At 37.3% G+C, this 14,907-nt stretch overlaps 2 protein-coding genes and 2 pseudogenes across 3 annotated transcripts; all 4 read right to left on the bottom strand.

Moving 5' to 3' along the window:
- Window positions 1-3,210: 3,210 nt before the first annotated feature.
- On the bottom strand, window positions 3,211-4,392 carry LOC137746314 (uncharacterized). Its single transcript, XM_068486393.2, has 3 exons — window positions 4,201-4,392; window positions 3,908-3,967; window positions 3,211-3,813 (listed from the first exon to the last, which is right to left on the bottom strand). Exons 1-3 carry the CDS (start codon window positions 4,324-4,326, stop codon window positions 3,589-3,591), a joined length of 411 nt encoding a protein of 136 aa, XP_068342494.2. The 5' UTR covers window positions 4,327-4,392; the 3' UTR covers window positions 3,211-3,588.
- A 2,872-nt stretch (window positions 4,393-7,264) lies between these two features.
- Window positions 7,265-8,470, bottom strand: LOC137745118 (putative UDP-arabinopyranose mutase 5 pseudogene; annotated as a pseudogene). Its single transcript, XR_015954265.1, has one exon. The product of XR_015954265.1 is annotated as a putative UDP-arabinopyranose mutase 5 pseudogene (transcript).
- On the bottom strand, window positions 7,265-10,187 carry LOC137745119 (uncharacterized). The gene is made up of 3 exons (XM_068485002.2): window positions 9,830-10,187; window positions 8,702-8,831; window positions 7,265-8,602 (listed from the first exon to the last, which is right to left on the bottom strand). The coding sequence occupies exons 1-3, from the start codon at window positions 9,941-9,943 to the stop codon at window positions 8,583-8,585; spliced, it is 264 nt and encodes an 87-aa protein (XP_068341103.1). The 5' UTR covers window positions 9,944-10,187; the 3' UTR covers window positions 7,265-8,582.
- Window positions 10,188-12,118: 1,931 nt separating this feature from the next.
- LOC148692114 (uncharacterized) lies at window positions 12,119-14,189 on the bottom strand (annotated as a pseudogene).
- Window positions 14,190-14,907: the final 718 nt, after the last annotated feature.

The raw sequence follows: 14,907 nt of genomic DNA, 5'->3' as shown, positions 1-14,907 counted from the left end.
GTAGTCCCCAATGAAGCCGGGAACAGTTGCATACAAGCTATAGTTCCCCGGTCGAACATCTTTCATGTAGAAATAACCTTGATTGTCAGCTTGAGTCCAGAACTGATAACCCTTGCATTCCGTTTGCCATGATCCTGCGTCTCCGCTTGCGGCCAATCCCACATAAGCATAACTTGCTGAAACTAGGCTCTCGTTGATGTATGAATCCCGTATTAGTAACAGACCAGTAACTGATCCTCGTTCATCGGAGCTAGGATAGTCTTCGGACTGGGTGAAATTGTATGGCCAACTCTTTATTTCTTCATACATCTCTTCTTTTGCATTTTCCCAGAGAGAGGAGGCCGCATTGGAGCTTGGAACGTCTGAGTTAAGATACACAAAGACGGGCCCGAAAACCTTCTTCCATGCCTCCCCATCTGCAAAGGTCAACCCAACATCTTTCCCGACGTAGTGACCACTAAGAAACACAGTGAGGGCAGTTGGGCCGACATGAGAGGTAAGTTCCTGCTTGAACGGCCCTGCTGTATGAAACTCGGTACTTGGTGTGATCATCCAAAGCCCTATAGCATCGTCAGTGCTAATCCAACCGTGAACCTTAATGTCTTTGACGTCACTGGAGTATTGGTATTTGTCATCCACCTCTTCTTTAAACTCGGGATTGCTTGGATTAGTTAAAAGAACAGCTTCACGATAGGCAAGGGTCTGAGCGTGGTCTCGATCCACTGCGATCTTCGGTTGTTGGCATGAATCTCTGTCTGTCGTCTGATATAGCCATGAACTGAAATTTATCTTGTCGAAGTTTCAAAGCAAGTCTTGTTTGACCTATGCGCAATGCCGGCCACCCTTGCAGACGCTTGTATATGGCATACGCGTAGAACCCAGCGCGACCACGCCGCATTATGTACCTTTTGTCAACATTTAAGGGTAGCGGACGATCACCGAGGGAAACATCATAAGTTTTGTTAAAAGAAATCTCTATTTGGTCTGCCGTCGATGTAACAATCTTAAATGTTGTTCCTTGTAGTCTGTCCAAGCCATTTTCCCATACAAGATCCCAGTAACCACTATTGCTTGCGTGGTTTTTGGTTTCGAGCACGTTGTCAATTCCCTTGAATTGAATTCCAATGACGTCTCCTCCGGGATTTGAAAATTTGACTCGGACAATGCCATTGTTCAGCTCCACCGTGTTCTGAGTTTGATGGATTAATATCTTGTTGAAGTTGAGCTCATTACTAATAACGCTGCTCTGTGCTCGCCTTCCAGAAATCGTCGTCGTTTTGGGAGCACCAATATTAGTAGGGAAGAAGAAGAGCAAACCAAGTGCGACTGATGATAAGATCCCCCTTCTCCTCCATTGCCTCACTATCTCCATGGAAAGCATGTTAGGGGTGTAGACAACTTAGATTTATGAGGATTTCAAAAGACTTTTGTAAGTGATAGAATTCAAAGGATTGAATCCTTTCAAGTGGATTTTACTTTGATGAAAGATTTGAATGGATTGAGAGATTTTTTTATCATTTAAAAAAAATTGATTTTTAAAGAGAAATAATATTAAAAAAAAAACTTCAAAATAAATTGAAGAACTCTGCGCAATTCTCAGTAACCCCAATCTGAAATCAAAGATTTGAATGGATTTTTGAGAGATTTTTTATCATTTAAAAAATTGTTTTTCAAAGAAAAATAATATTTAAAAAAAAACTTCAAAATAAATTAAAGAACTTTGCCCAATTCTTCTGAGAAACTCCAATAATCCTTCGTGAAATCAAAGATTTGAATGGATTTTGAGAGATTTTTTTATCATTTAAAACATTGTTTTTTTAAAGAGAAATAATATTTAAAAAAAAACTTCAAAATAAATTGAAGAACTTTGCCCAATTCTCCCGAGTAACCCCAATCCTTCGTGAAATCAAAGATTTGAATGGATTTTTAGATATTTTTAATCATTTAAAAAATTATTTTTTTAAAGAGAAATAATATTTAAAAAAAACTTCAAAATAAATTGAAAAACTTTGCTCAATTCTCCCGAGTAACCCCAATCCTTCATGAAATCAAAGATTTGAATCGGCTTTTGAGAGATTTTTTATCATTTAAAAAATTTAAACTCGGGATTGCTTGGATTGGTTAAAAGAACAGCTTCACGATAGGCAAGGTCTGAGCGTGGTCTCTGTCGCGATCGTCGGCTGTTGGCATGAATCTTTGTCTGTCGTCTGATACAGCCATGAATTGAAATTTATCTTCTCGAAGTTTCAAAGCAAGTCTTGTCTGATCTATGTGCAATTCCGGCCTCCTTTCTAGACGCTCGTATATGGCATACGCGTAGAACCCAGCGCGACCACTATGCATTATATATGTACCTTTTGTAAACATTCAAGGGTAGCGTCCAATCACCGAGGGAAACATCATAAGTTTTATTAAAAGAAATCTCTATTTGGTCTGCCGTCAATGTAACAATCTTAAATGTTGTTCCTTGTATTCTGTCCAAGCCATTTTTCAATACAAGATCCCAATAACCTCTATTGCTTGGGAGGTTTTTGATTTCGAGCAAGTTGTCTATTCCCTTGTATTCAATTCCAATGACATCTCGTCCGGGATTTGAAAAAGTGAGTCGGACAATGCCTATGTTCAGCTCCACGGTGTTATGAGTTTGCTGTGTTAGCATCTGGTTGAAGTTGAGCTCATTACCAGTAACGCTCCTCGGTGCTCGCCTTCCAGAAAGCGCCGTCGTCTTGGGAGCACCATTATTCGTTGGGAAGAAGAAGAGCAAACCAAGTAATGCGACTGATAATACTCCCAGGATCCCCCATCTCCTCCATTTTCTCACCTTCTCCATCAAAAGCAGGTTAGTGTTTCGCTTGCAATAATAGAATACTTGTTCGTAATAACAAATCAATGTACTTGTTCTGTTTTGAGATTAACTGATGACAAATCAAATGTTATATTCGACACATTTATCCTCATGTGGTTGGGACTCCTCATGTTGTCGGAACTCCTTTGTGCTTCGACATGCATTTTGGCTCGACATCCTTAGCTCTTTGCGAAAATTCAACTGCTTTCAGTTCTAGTAAATGGTTACAGCAACCTGTAATGCCTTCTTAGCTTGAGCTTGTGCCAAGGGTTTCTTATAATATTCTGCTGTGGCCGCTCATGAATCTAAATTATTGAGAAATTGAGATGAAAAAAAACTCAAAACAATTAACAGCTTTTGAACTATTTGTACAGATAATATGGGGAAGGATTTATTGACACTTGAATTTCCTTTACATTTGATACAAGAGAGAAAGACCAAACACTTTCTTGCAGTGTAAGGAACAATACCCCAATTTAACAAAAACAAAAAACAAAACAAAAAAGGAACAAATATCTCAACAATGGGAGGACTTAAGTGAAACGGGAAGCTACGGTGGCAGTGTTCCAGATCAATTACGAGGCTAAAGCATGTGCCGTCATGTTATTGATCTGGAACACTGTGCATCCCGGTAGTGTAGGTAAGTCTTTCTCCAATAGTGGATACATTTGAAATGGGAAATACATATATAACACAATTTTGAAAAGGAGGGTTAAATGAAATATGGACACGGACAGGACGCATTATATGGTCTCTTTCTTGGTATTCATGCTTTTCTTGACCTGCTCAGCATTTTCTTTGACGAACTCCTTGGATTCTTCGGCCTTGCCCATCACGGTGTCTGTCGCCTTCTGGGCGGTGCCCTTGGCTTGGCTCCAAGCATCTTGTGCTGTCTGTTTTGCTTTCTCAGACACATCTTGTGCGGTTGCAGACACCTTGCCGGCCATGTCTTTGGTTGTCTGCGAAACCTGCATTTACACGAAGAATCGTCAATTACTATAAAAACCCGAGAAACTTGTGGTTATTCATATGCTCCGAAGTAGGGTAAGTCTTGTTTTTTACATTTTCAGCAGCATTCCTAGCTTCATTCTCTACTGCAGGTGCATCTTGCTGTGAACTTGCCTGCGATCATGAACCAATTAATTACATATACATGTTCTTCAATACATATAATGTTATCAATTCCACTAAATTAATACCACCATAAAATAGAAACGTAGCTCTCTGGTTAAGAACGTTCAATCTTGCAATCGAGGCCCCCGAGTTCAATTCCCCCTCCCTCAATATCGCTTTATAGAAAACATAAAAATTACAACCAGAAAACCAGACATGTTTCGTGATATATTTAAACTTACTTGGATACGTCGTCTAGGGGCTGTAGCCAAAAAAATCCTAGGAGTTAAAGTGGTGTTCTTTGCAATTGCTGCTCCGACATGGCTGGATTTGGAGAGGGTGGTAAACAGACCAGTTAAGCTTGCCATAGTTGTTTTCGATTCTTAATTAATGTTGATTTGCTTCTTAATTCTTGTATTGGATTTGTAAGAGGTTGCAGGAAGCCGAGTATATAAAGAAGCAAGAGAAGTGAGATGGTGTGGATGTGCATGCATGCAAATGCATGGAGGAGTATTTTCCTCAAATGGTTGGCTAGAAAATTGGTCCTTGACGGTCAATAGGACGACCCAGTCAGGAAGAAATGGGATTCGCAATGTTGTCACTAATTTAGTCTGAGGACCATAATTAATTGAGGACACTAGCTTCTTCTCATTGCTAAATGTTAATTAATTAGTAAAAATTAGTAGGCGCTGTTCTTAGACATGACTATTAGTGCACAGGACGAAAGCCATATACCTAAAAATAGTTTGTCCGAAACCTCGAGTTTAAAGTAAGAGGTTTCAAGATCAGTTAGTTAAGAGTATTTTTGCTGAACTTGCGAGACCTAAGCATCGAATTCGATTCTCCCCTGCCTCACTATATGTGCCGAAAACGAACTTAAGCTAGAAAGATTGAAATTGCTTAACTTAATGCTAAGTAATTGAGATGGAGATCATGGTTTGACTGACATTCTACTGTATACAGTACACGTTTTCATAAAAGATTTGATTTATTGATTTTGATTCTCCCTTTGATTTGATTAATTATTGATTGAAACCCTTCTGGAATCAAGTAATCTCTCCAAGATTATGTTCATTTTCTTTTATCTATCTATAAATCTACACCCAAAGCCTTTAATAAATAATATTAATCTTTAATTTGCTGTCTATACCAAATATTCGATAAAAGAAGGTAGTTATCCTATGAATATGTTACACTGCCTTGTACATCTTATTTCAGAAGCTGGCTAGCGAGGGTTACGCCCTAATATTATTCTTTAGTGGTATTCCTCTTTACATGTACGTGACAGATCTTGGATGCGAATCTGATTGTGAGTTTGCCTCCACCTCCTTAGTGTAAATATGTTGTATATAAAAAAAAATAAGGTAATAGTAATTAAATAAATAAAACCGTAGGATTTGTTAAATTTCCAGTCCGTAATTGAGTGAGCTAGGAAGGTCCCCGTTTCTCTCACTCGGTTAATATTAAATACACAAACCTTCAAACTTAAGGCAACAAATAATATCAAAATATTCTGAAAATTATGCAGAAGATACATCTACATGTGGCTGACAAGAACACGAACGAGTATTTCCGATGATGATGATGAAGATCATGATGATCATGGTGATGATGTGATTGACAGAAAAAGCAGAATCCGGGCAACCGAAGCCTGGATGCTAAAGCACTTGTGGCAATCTTATCGATATTCCCTATCCTTTCGGCACATCTCTAGTATGCGCTTTCGATGAAACCTTTCTCATTGCTTGTAACAATACAGAAAACGGAGGCCAACAAGCATATTTCCCTAACTCCGGCATAGCCATCCGTGACATATCCCTAGCCAATCACAAACTGCGAGTCTCCAGTCCTATCCTGCGAGCTGGGAGAAATTTTTAGTTATGACAGGAACACAAGTGGTACATCACTTGTTTTAATAAGAGTGGTGAGAAATTTTATTTTTTAACACAGAAAATTTTGTTTCTCATATGAATGAGGATCGTTTGCTCGACATTCTCGATGATCAAGTCGCTGTTAACACAGAAAATGTCGAGCTGCTGATGGAAGTTGCTAGCCTTGCACTCAAGTGCTTAAGGATAAGAGGTGAAGAAAGGCCAACTATGAAGGAAGTCACAGCAGAGCTACAAGGAATAATGAATAATGCAGCTACTAATTAGGCTTACTTTTATCTCGGTGTTGGGTTTCCACCTCTGCGTTTTGAGTTCGAAACTCTCCCTCCTAAATCGTAATAGTTTCAAATTTTCATGCCTTAATAATAAAAATTTTCTTAAAAAAAATAAAAAGAGTAGGTTTTCTTTTCTTACCAGTTGATTAACTGTGTAATTAGGTCATGTTTTTGAACAGTTCTCATTCAGTGAAATGATTTTCACGTGCCCTTTTCTCTTTACACAGTATTGTTTATTTCTATCTTTTGATTCTTCATTGATTTAATTAATCCAAAAATTCTAATAAATGAGTGCAAAAAGAGGAAAAGATGTGCGAAAATAACTTTTCCATTGTTAAATATATGCTTCTTTATGCATGTTTCGGATCAGCTTGTATATGGTTTTTCCTAATGTTCTGATGATATATCATGAAGTTTTAGATCAATTGATCAAGCATTCTAAAACTATCACCCATTATAACATTCATCAGAGGGGAATGTTTCTTTTGTGAATTGAGACATTTTTTTTTTGTATCATTTCAAAAAAAGTTGCTAAACTGAGTGGGTGGGTACGTAAAAGATATTCTTTCTTTTTAATCACTTTGACATGTAGAAAAAAAAATATTGTGACATTTCATTTCTTACCGACTTTTCAAATCGACTGTTTTTTATATATCACAACGGATGATTCCATTTCTTACATGTAGAAAAAAAATATTGTGACATTTCATTTCTTACAGACTTTTCAAATCAACTGTTTTTTATATATTGCAACGGACGATTATAGAACCAGTTTTGAACATGCTTTATATTAGCTTTTCTTGTGATCATCCAAAAAAAAAAAGTTTCATAAACGGATCTTTTTTTTTATACCGTGTTTCTTTATATGGTTTTTCCTAATGTTCTGATGATATATCATGAAGTTTTAGATCAATTGATCAAGCATTCTAAAACTATCATCCATTTTGACCAAACTACCAACACGACGAAGTAATTAGAAAATCACGCCAACTTGAGCTTAGCCAAGTTAACAAGAGCAATGTTTTCTCTCGTTGTACCCAATTTCGAATCTCCTTGGATTAATTTAGTATAGACTAATCGCTTGTATTAAAAAAATAGTAGTTAGAAAAACATAAAAGACCAAATCATAGAAACCATCTTCATGAAAAACAACAAACAAGGTATCAATTATTTCCACCCACATAATTTCAACATCAGTTAGTTATAAGGGAGATCAACATTAGAAGCTTAGAAAAATCAGTATTGAATAAAGAAGGAACAAAAAGAGAAGAGGCTGAATCAAAATTTAGCCATTAAACTCCCGGTGTGCTGGATCCCACCGACTTCCAGAGCTTCACCCAATCTGCCATGGCATCACCTGCACGAATAAACATAGGATCTACCTTTCCCAACTGCTCCTTCACCGCTTTTGCCATGTCGACAACACAGTCTTCTGCTGTCACGGCTGATCTTGGTAACCTAACTGACTGAAAGAAAGGAACCACTTCCTCCATCAGCTTCACACCCTCCCACTCTTTCTTCAAGCTTTCAATGGCGTCGCCTCTTTCCTTTCTCCATAGATAAGGAATCCCAGTTTTTACACCAATTCCCAGGTGATCGCATATGACCTTCACACACATTCCGGACCATATATCTTCCACTGTCTCCCACCTGATCTTTCCTTCTGCCGACAACCTCAACGCTGGAAATAAAGCTGGTCCCACCACCTCACGGTCAAACGCAATGTTGATTCCACTTACAGGCATTAAGGATCTCACCGGAACAGTCATTACAGCATCCACATATCGAGAATTCCTCTGCTCTGGCTTGAGGGCCTGTGTTGGTGCATCATAGTCTGCCAAATTGAGCCACAGTCCACACGATAGTGCACATGTAACCCCACTCCTCAGGCTAAATGGGTAACCACGAACAAAATCTGCTCCCTTCCGGTACGGATCATAGAGTGTGTTAAAAAAGAACGGGGTAGCTGGAGCTTTGAGATTGGCAATATGCTGTGCCACTAAATCTACTATATGACCATTGTTGTCCTTAGCCGGGACGCAATCATCATCAATTGAGATAATATATTTTTTCCTTGAGACTAGATAACCAAAATATCTGCATGAGTAACCAGAGAAGAGAATGGAATGGGAAGAGCCCACCATCTGGTTTATGTCAGACTTGGTAAAGACATCCACGTTAAATCCTTCTGGAACATGGAGCTCCCCATCCATATCAGGGTCTTTGACAATAATCAGATGGAACGGGGAGAATATTGGTCTCCATTCATTCAAGAATGGTGTCAGGTCGGAGTTGATTGCGGCAATCACGATGTCAACCTCACTAGGGTTGATGCTTGAATCAGACATCTTCAAACAGGAGTTGTGAGAACAAACAACAAAACTTGCACGTGCTTTCTTTAATTAGTTGATCTCTGTCTTCAAAATGTTATATACTGTGCTCACACAATAACGCCCAATCTCAAAACTTTTCAGAACACCCTGCAAGAGATATTATTGAAGGTCAGAAGTGAAGCCCGCAAAAACGGTTCAAAGGTTACAGGAAAGGAAGGACACCGGAAATTTTCAAACAAAACTTACTGGTAGGAAGCACAGGTGTGAGGGTCTGCCGAATATTAAGTGATTGGATTAATGAAAGGACTTCATCCTTGCCAGTTGCTACAAACAGATTCAAAACTTTCTCATTTAGCTTTCCAGCTCTCAAAGTTTTCTGCCATTAAACTGAATGTTACTAATTCCATATACCAAAAGCATAATCATACATGAAAACGAAAGCATAAGGAGCATATAGAGACCTTAGAAAGGCAAAATGACAAAGGTGTGCTTACAAAGTCAACAAATGTCTCAAACCCATAGAGCAGCATAGAAAGCAAGAAGGAAAAAACGACTACATCATCAGACAATGAAAAAAATGCTATTCTAGTTTTCACTTATTAGAATCAAACGCTATTTGTCAAGCTCTGCTAAATTTGAAATTCCAATCCATAATTCTCATCAAGCACAACGTTTCACAATGAAACAAACACAGAAAAAACTTGCTGATCTTTCACAACGGGGAGAGGGATCGTTTTGGGGGCTGAGGGCGGGATGTTGTTATTTTCACTCTGCTAAATAGACAATGTCCAAGTGATCAATTAGAGCCATCTTTTACAACATATTGAAGGAAACACAAAAATCTTGATCATAGTCAGTCCACATTAGTCCCATGATTGATCATGTGGAGCCACACGATGAACAGATCGAATATAAACATTGGCAAAGTCATCACATTTAAATGACATACAGGTAGCATTCCAAGATTCAGGAAGCTAGACATCTTCAACATTATCAAGGTTAGACAGATAAATTGCGAGAACGAAATCTTTATAAGGAATGATTCGGGAAATGGTTGCAGGATGACAACACACATATGCTATTACGAAACAACCCCGAATTCCAAAAGACGTAGAAAACCCTAACATCCATCATGCATATCAGCAATTCATCCAACCCACATCGATTAACATCAAATTTCAAAAAACTAAGACAAACCCAATTCGGATCTCACCAAATCAAGCCTTCCCATGTCCCCAAAAACAAAAAGCAATCCATTTGAGACCCCAAAGGAAGTTACTTTCGCGGTAAAATCAAGAACAAGAAGACCAAATTACCAATTGGTCATGTAAAGCTGAAAAGATGAAGGAAAAAATAGAGGAAGAGAGAGAGTACCAGAAAGAGATCGAGGAGGATGTGGTCAGGGAGAGGAGAGAGATCGGATATGCTGGGGAGGTTGAGGAGAGCTGAGTCAATGGTGAGAGAGAGCAGAGAAGGCGGAGTTCTCATTCACTCATTCGTATGAACATATTTGTGCATAGAAAATTGGAAATCACTCTCTCTCTCTCTATATCTTTTTCTCCCTCTAGAAACTGAATAGCAGAGAAGAAATGGTCCAACGTGATTTGTCCGGGATTGCAGAGACTGCAGGGAAGATGGAGAGAAGGAAGAGGACTTCTTAGATTTCGAGCTTTCGGAATGTAGCTTTCTCCGTCTCTCATGGCCATTGGCCACCTGCGATTTTTTGTATGCACGTCACGTGTAACCGACACATTTATTTTAAGCTTTGGATATTGTAGATGAAGTTCTATTTTTGTCGTTTGATAAGAGCATCTTCACAAAATATTAAATTTAAATTTGTTAGCTAATATGCTAAAATTTATTGTTTCATTTATGTTTTTTTTAAATAAAAATAATAAAAGTTAGGTTGTTATTGGTTTAAAAATAATAAAAGAATACTTAAATACGCTAACAATTAAGGTAAGACAGGTGGAATGCCTTTGGAAATAACAAAAATCAAATTTAAATGCAGCTTCAAATTTGACATATCTTTATCCATTTCAGCTTAGCCTTCTTTTCCATGTCATATTTGACATCTCGATTGAAGTAAATGATATGTTATTTGTTCCGTTATATGTCTACGTGACATTTTTTACATCTCATTTGGAGATGGTCAGTACATTTAAACGATTGCAAGTGTTTTTAGAAAAAATATTTGTGGGTTCCACACACATTTGAAGCAATTCCTCTATTGCTTTAACTTGTATTTTTACTAAAGATTAATTTTAAAAATATTTCCTTAAAATCACTCTTAGTGGTTTAAAAACACTTATCGAACAAGCCCGTTTAGCCTAATATCTTAGTAAATAAGAACGGAATTATAATGTTGCGTTTTATCTGTGCGTCTTTGAAACTCTTTCCTTTTTAAAAATTTGGTAATGATTTAGATTCCTTCCCTCCCTCCCCTTCTTAATAATTTTTAACTTTTTTTATGCAACGATTTTTTGTCAACTCCCCACTATATATTTATTGGTTGCAAAACCAATGAAGTTCTACTTAACGTAAGTATTTTTGTCAAGAAAATTGAGTATAATTCCAATTTTGTAGAAACTAGATTTTTACGGTGCGACATTTGAGTTTCATAGGTGATTTCAATTACTGAGTTCAATTTGATACTTAATAAAATAAATGATCAACTCTTTGAGGGAGAAAACAACACGGTTAATTATGTAACTATTGTTTGATTTTTACAATAAACAATGTATCTAATAGTTTACTCTTACAAAAAATAAAGTGCATATTAATTAATTTTAACAGAAATAATGTACCTTTTGTTTAATTTTTACAGAGCTAATGTATCCACTTGTAATAAAGGTCCTTTAGATTTAGGCTCTTATAACTCTAAAAAGAAAAGCTATTTTGTTACTTCCTTTTGGTAATTAATTTTCGTACTTCCTTTTGTTCTTCTAACCTCTTCTGCTTAATTATATTTTCAAGTTTAATGTTACATCCAATCCAAGAACGAAAGGAAAAGGGAAGTTCAATATGCAAAAATAAGAGAGTCAAAAATCACTCTCAAACGGACAATTCCTAAACAACATTGTCCATTTAGGCATTTAAAACTGTTAAGAAGGAGGAACGACTTCTTATATGAAAAATAAAAAAAGTCGAGCAGTGTTCATTTTGTTATGTTTAGCTAAACAATGTTACACTTATCAAATTTTTTATACTAATGAAGAAAGCCGAGTAGTGTCCATTTTGTTATGTTTAGTTGAGCAATGCTAAACTTACCAAACTTACCAAATTTTTTTATACTACAGTTGTTTCACCTCTTTAATATATGACTCATTAATACATGTGGATTCCATATCTATTAGAGATCTACAAATGTGGTATAAAAAATTAAATAAGACTTGACATTTTTGCTTTTAGTTTGTATCGTTCCACAACTGGTCAATTTTAACTCGTAAGACCTTTAAGAAGTTTAGTAAACAGATTTAAAGCCCAAAAAAGGAATTACAGTAGAAAGCAACATAAATTTGCACAAGTAGAGCCAAATATACAACTCTTACAGATAGCTTACAACTACGGGACGCTTGCCGATGAAATGGCAGAGGATGAGAAACCTCAACAGTTTCTAGCTTCCGGGGAGCACAAACTTTGGATCAAAACGTTTTCTGGTATCTGCAGCTAACAAATGCTAAACCAATACGCACAATCTAACTCTACTAATGCTCTTAGTGTGACATCAAACCGGAAACAAACAACAAAAAATCTTATGAGCTAGTACATATGAAATTAGTTAATCTTCGAAAGACATAAATTAAGCTCTAACCCCATGTGAAGGCATTGTAACGTCCTTTCCGGATGATATTCCAGAATCTGTAGATTCACGTGCAATGCTTGAAACGGGAAGCTCTGCATAATCTGCACCTTCATCACCCACATGACCTGCACATTCTAAAGATTGAGTAAGCATTTGAATTTGTGGATTAGGGAACAAAAAGGCAAATTAGTTGCAATATACATATTTTGACATTTAAGTACAAAAATGATCACTGTTTATTATGCTTCATTATATCATTGTTGTATTATGTTATGTTATGTCATCGTTATGTAGCCGAAATATGATATGTTGTTACTGAAAAATGATCATATCTGTAAACCAATTGTCTAAATATGTTTATCGTAGCTACTTTCCCTTATTTGTAAGGGAAAGAAACCCCAAAACATGAAATTACTATGAGGATTCGTTTAAAAACTTTACCTTCAGAAATTCCATAAGAAGAATGCCAGTCTTGCTGACCAGATTCATTCTTCTCATCAAACAAATGAAGCCCGCTTTCATCAGCAATCTCTCTTGCATCTGCATTTGAAAACACAATTTCCTTCTCTCTAATCAACTGAAACTCTAATTCATTGATTGTATCATCGGTTCTCCTTCCTTGTACTATTTCCTCTTTGTTTATCACAAGCTTTTGCTTGTCTTCTGTGAAGCTGCTCGCCAAAGGCTTCAAATTCCTTGTTTTTGCCCTTGATTTTTCTTCCACTGAAACGTCATTAACATTCTTGGTTTCCACTATTGGCTTCTTGGCCGCTAAATCATTCTCCGCATTCTTGCTTTCCGAAACACTCCCAATATCTCTAACCGGTTTGACATCCTCATAAACGGTCTTTGCATCGTTTGCAAATCTCATTTCTTAGAATCCTTGCATACCTTCACACTCATCTGGAATGTCCGCAACTCCACCTTCCCTGGTATTAGTAGATTCTTGCGATCCAATATCAGAAATTCTAGCTTCAACTGGTATCTCAATCCATTTGAACCAATTTTTTGATTGATTAGCTCCCCACCTCCTTCATTTTCTCCCACATACTGCTTGTCCATCTCCATTGCATTATCAGTGTTGCCTTCATCCCTAATTTTTTCTAGCAAGCCCCTCGTCTCTTCCACCAACTCCGCCTCTTGTACTATATCATTTACTCTTTCTTGACCCTCGCTTTCTTTGATTGCTATGGTAGACCTTTCAATGGGTATCACTCCCATTTGCACATCACCCTCAACTACATTGAACACTAATACACAGACCTCGTCGACTTGATTCTCATCTAGTACGGAATCATCATTAAAATCCTCACTCAATCCTTTAATTTTCACCTCATAAATACTATCCAATATTAGCTTTTCCTCCTCATCCGTAGAATCATCTACGTCCTCCGCATATCCATTTTCTTCTACAAATTCAATTTCATTCACGTCTTCAGTTACATTTCCTTGTGCATCCTCCTCAATAATGTCACCAGTTTCCTCATCTACAAATTCAACTCACATCTCGCGGCCTTCGAGTCAATCCCTCCAATCCCATCCTTCTTCCTTTTCGATATCAGTCTTCGCTCCTACCCACGTACCCCGTTCCCATTCCTCATCAAGCTCCAATTCTTCGTTATTCGACATTAATGTTACATTATTTTCAAACAGAGGAGGAGGCTCACTATAAGGGAGTAACTTGCTCATGATCTTCTCACTGCAAGCATAACTTGCCAAGACAACGCCGGATGGAACAGAAAGGGCAAGCCCAATTGTGGAAATAACCACAAGCGGCGGAAGAACAATTGGGGCAGAAGAAATTACCATACCAGTCACCAGAACTTTCTTCCCAAGTCCCCATCCCTTGTTCAAGATCCATCTCACCTTACCACAGTTTGCTTCAGGGGAGTCTTCTTCTAGCTCGGACTCCCCACTTGGATCTTCCATGGCCTATGGATGCATATAGCAACCATATTATTACCAGTCAATTATTTGAATTTTGGATTTCGATGAGGGAAATAAACTTAAGAATTTAGAGGGAATTTATAAATAGAGATACATCAATTCCCTGTTACACTTGAAATTGATTGATAAAAAAAAACGACACAAGAGTTCAAAATTCAAAATTTTCCAACAATTGAAAGGCATCATTCAGCAAGCAAGGTCCAAAAATTATTAAAACTAAATTAAAAACAATGATCGAAATTAACAAACATGATAAAATAATTCCAATATTAATCATTGATTTTTCTTATTCAACTTTCGAGTGATCAAATAATTAAAAGATGCGATGATGCTCGAAAAAGATGATGAAAATATCAAAAGTTAACTACCTGATCGATCAGTGCGAGCAGCTACTTAGCTTGAGTTGATTTCATGGTAAATCCAGCTACTGGACTTTAGAACAAGTATGAACTAATTAGCTAAGTAAATTAAAAACTATTGGAGATTTATGATTACCAGCAGAAAAAGCTCTTCGGCTGAGGTGAAAGCATATAAATAACAAGAACCCTAATAAAAACGATTCGTAGGAGAGGGAGGGTTTAAAAGCAGACGGCGGATGACACGCGTTGAGAACTTGAGAAAAATCTGCATGCGACATGCAGACGGATATGATCATATAATTGTCCTCAACGTGGCCGCACATGACAACACCACCCGCACC

The sequence above is a fragment of the Pyrus communis genome, chromosome 12, assembly GCF_041283825.1.
Source record: "Pyrus communis isolate YQ-2024b chromosome 12, ASM4128382v1, whole genome shotgun sequence".
NCBI classification, from domain to species: domain Eukaryota; kingdom Viridiplantae; phylum Streptophyta; class Magnoliopsida; order Rosales; family Rosaceae; genus Pyrus; species Pyrus communis.
This window is presented reverse-complemented; position numbering and strand designations above follow the sequence as displayed.

Coding starts and splice junctions, on each gene's coding strand:
- LOC137746314 (XM_068486393.2), bottom strand. CDS start 4,326: ATGGCAAGCTTAACTGGTCTGTTTACCACCCTCTCCAAATCCAGCCAT. Junction 3,968..4,200: donor CCCCTAGACGACGTATCCAA/GTAAGTTTAAAT, acceptor TCATGATCGCAG/GCAAGTTCACAGCAAGATGC. Junction 3,814..3,907: donor CTAGGAATGCTGCTGAAAAT/GTAAAAAACAAG, acceptor GTGTAAATGCAG/GTTTCGCAGACAACCAAAGA.
- LOC137745119 (XM_068485002.2), bottom strand. CDS start 9,943: ATGAGAACTCCGCCTTCTCTGCTCTCTCTCACCATTGACTCAGCTCTC. Junction 8,832..9,829: donor TCCTCCTCGATCTCTTTCTG/GTACTCTCTCTC, acceptor GTTTAATGGCAG/AAAACTTTGAGAGCTGGAAA. Junction 8,603..8,701: donor CACACCTGTGCTTCCTACCA/GTAAGTTTTGTT, acceptor TATCTCTTGCAG/GGTGTTCTGAAAAGTTTTGA.